The 2,446-nt window shown below is 15.5% G+C and overlaps 1 protein-coding gene across 1 annotated transcript in view; it reads left to right on the plus strand.

The window, feature by feature from the left end:
- Nucleotides 1-1,815: 1,815 nt before the first annotated feature.
- The window catches only part of PRSY57_1322700 (glideosome associated protein with multiple membrane spans 1), a gene marked incomplete at both ends in the record, with an annotated part of 1,674 nt that continues 1,043 nt past the window's right edge, over nt 1,816-2,446 (plus strand). Inside the window, 2 exons of the mRNA XM_012909163.2 lie at nt 1,816-2,129; nt 2,275-2,336. Of these exons, the coding sequence (XP_012764617.1) occupies nt 1,816-2,129; nt 2,275-2,336 (376 nt within the window). The remainder of the gene's footprint in view (nt 2,130-2,274; nt 2,337-2,446) is intronic.

Genomic DNA, 2,446 nt, shown 5'->3' on the forward strand with positions numbered 1-2,446 from the left:
AAAAAAAAAAAAAAATTAACAAATAAAAGATAAAAAAATTATTTTTGGTAAAAAAAATTAAAATAAAAACATAATAAATATTATTCAATTATATAATGAAAAAAAAAAAAAAAAAAAAAAAGACCTGACAAAGTCAGAATATAATAAATAAATAAATAAATATATATATATATGTATATATATATATATACATATGTATAAAAATATAATAGATGCTAAAATTTATACACACAAAAAAAAAAAATTCATTTAAGAAATTACAATGCACACATTTAGGTCTTTTATGTTTCTAATGATAATATGTTAATATGTATATATACTTGTTAATGTCATAAAGGAGTATTAAAATGGGTATATATAAATATATATATGTGTATATCATGGAGGTGTATAAACTTTAAACATGAAAAAAAGGAAAAGATATTTTTCTATATTTTCTTAAATGGTTAACATTATGAATATATATATATATATATATATATATATATATATATATATATATATATATAATATTATAAATACAAATATAAAATAATTTTTATTTTTATTTTTATTAAAAATATACTATTTTTATATATATTTGAATTTATATATTTTTTCATTTTCTATTAATATAATACATATTGTATGTATATATATATATATATATATATGTATGATATTTTCCCTTTAAAATATATACGCACCAATATTGCATACCAACACTAATAAATAGTAAAAATTACGCAAATTGGCCTCAACGTTTCTACAAATATATGTGTAACAAATATATATATGGAAAAAAAAAAAAAAATTTATTATTTAAATTATATATTATATATATATATATATATATATAATACATATTTATTTGTATACACATATGTAAAAAGGACTTGCAAAAAAGGATAATTTTTTTTTCTTTTTTTTGTTAATACATTATTATTTTATTTTTTGGAAAATATATATAAAATAAGTAAAAATATTTAAGAACAAAAAAAAGAAAAAAAAAAAAATGCACAGAAAGATATATAAAATTTCACAAATAGTATTATATATATATATATAATTCACAAAAAACTAGCGCTATTGAGTGTATATATATTTTACTTTTGTAGATATTATATATATATAAATATATATGTATGTATAATATATATATTATTATATGTATTTATGTATCCAAAAATATTTTTTACAATAGTCATTTTTCACTTTCGTCTATTTTCTAAAAAAAAATTTATATAATATTTATATTATTAGAAACACACATTAGAATAAAATTAAATTTAATAATAAAAAAAAAAAAATATACATATAAATATATAAATATATATATATATATTTTTAATTACATTTTAAATAAATAAAAATTGGTAAATATATATATATATATATATATTTATATTTATATAAATAAAAAAGTGGACACAATAAATATATATTTTTTATATATATTTGGAAAAAAGAAGAAATAAAAAATTTCACATAATTATATATATGTATAATGTGTGTATATATTTAGTAAAAAATTTGTCCGAATAAAATTAAATTTTATATTTTATAAATGAAATAATAATATAATATATATTATTTATTTTCCGATATATATATATATATATATATATATATATATTGATTTATTTATTTATATATTTATATTTATGTATATACTTACCTTTATATGTTAAAACCGTTATATTTGATTTTCTTAATTTTTGCATTATATAAAATTAAAGACACCATACCGTCAAATATAATTTAAATATATATATATATATATATATATATATATATATATATAATATTCCGTTAATTTATATATTTTTGTGAAAAATGTTTTTTACTTATGTTGTAAGACCTGGGGAAGCACCAGAAGGACGCGGTCCTCAATTTGAGCCATTTTGGGATTTTTTTATGAATTTTAATTTACGTGTTGGATTTTTGATACAATTTATTTCTTACATATTATTAGTTGGTGCAATAACAATAATTGGAAAAAACCCTTTAGGAATATTAAACTTTTTGAGAGCATTACCAGGAAGTGTTGGTACTGCTCCAATGCCTTTAGTACTTTTTAGTATAGGTGGATTTTTAATGGGTACTCTTCTTATTATGTCCTTTTTACAATTGACTGAGGATGATAGCAGGTACAGATAAGAGTGTTCCTATTTATCATATCACCAATTCAAATATATATATATATATATATATATATATATATATATATATATATTTATATATTTATATATCTATAAATCTATTGTATATTTGTTATTTTTTTTCCCTTTGTAGCATTAAGCAATCGAGAGGTTACAGAGCAGGAACAAAATTTCTCTTACAAGCTACATCCATGGGTAGATAAAAAAAAAAAAAAAAAAAAAAAAAAAAAAAAAAAAAAAAAATATTAATTAATTTATTTTAATATTTTTTTTTTTTTATTTTTTAATTCTTTATATTTTTTTTT

The sequence above is a fragment of the Plasmodium reichenowi genome, chromosome 13, assembly GCF_001601855.1.
Source record: "Plasmodium reichenowi strain SY57 chromosome 13, whole genome shotgun sequence".
NCBI lineage: Eukaryota > Apicomplexa > Aconoidasida > Haemosporida > Plasmodiidae > Plasmodium > Plasmodium reichenowi.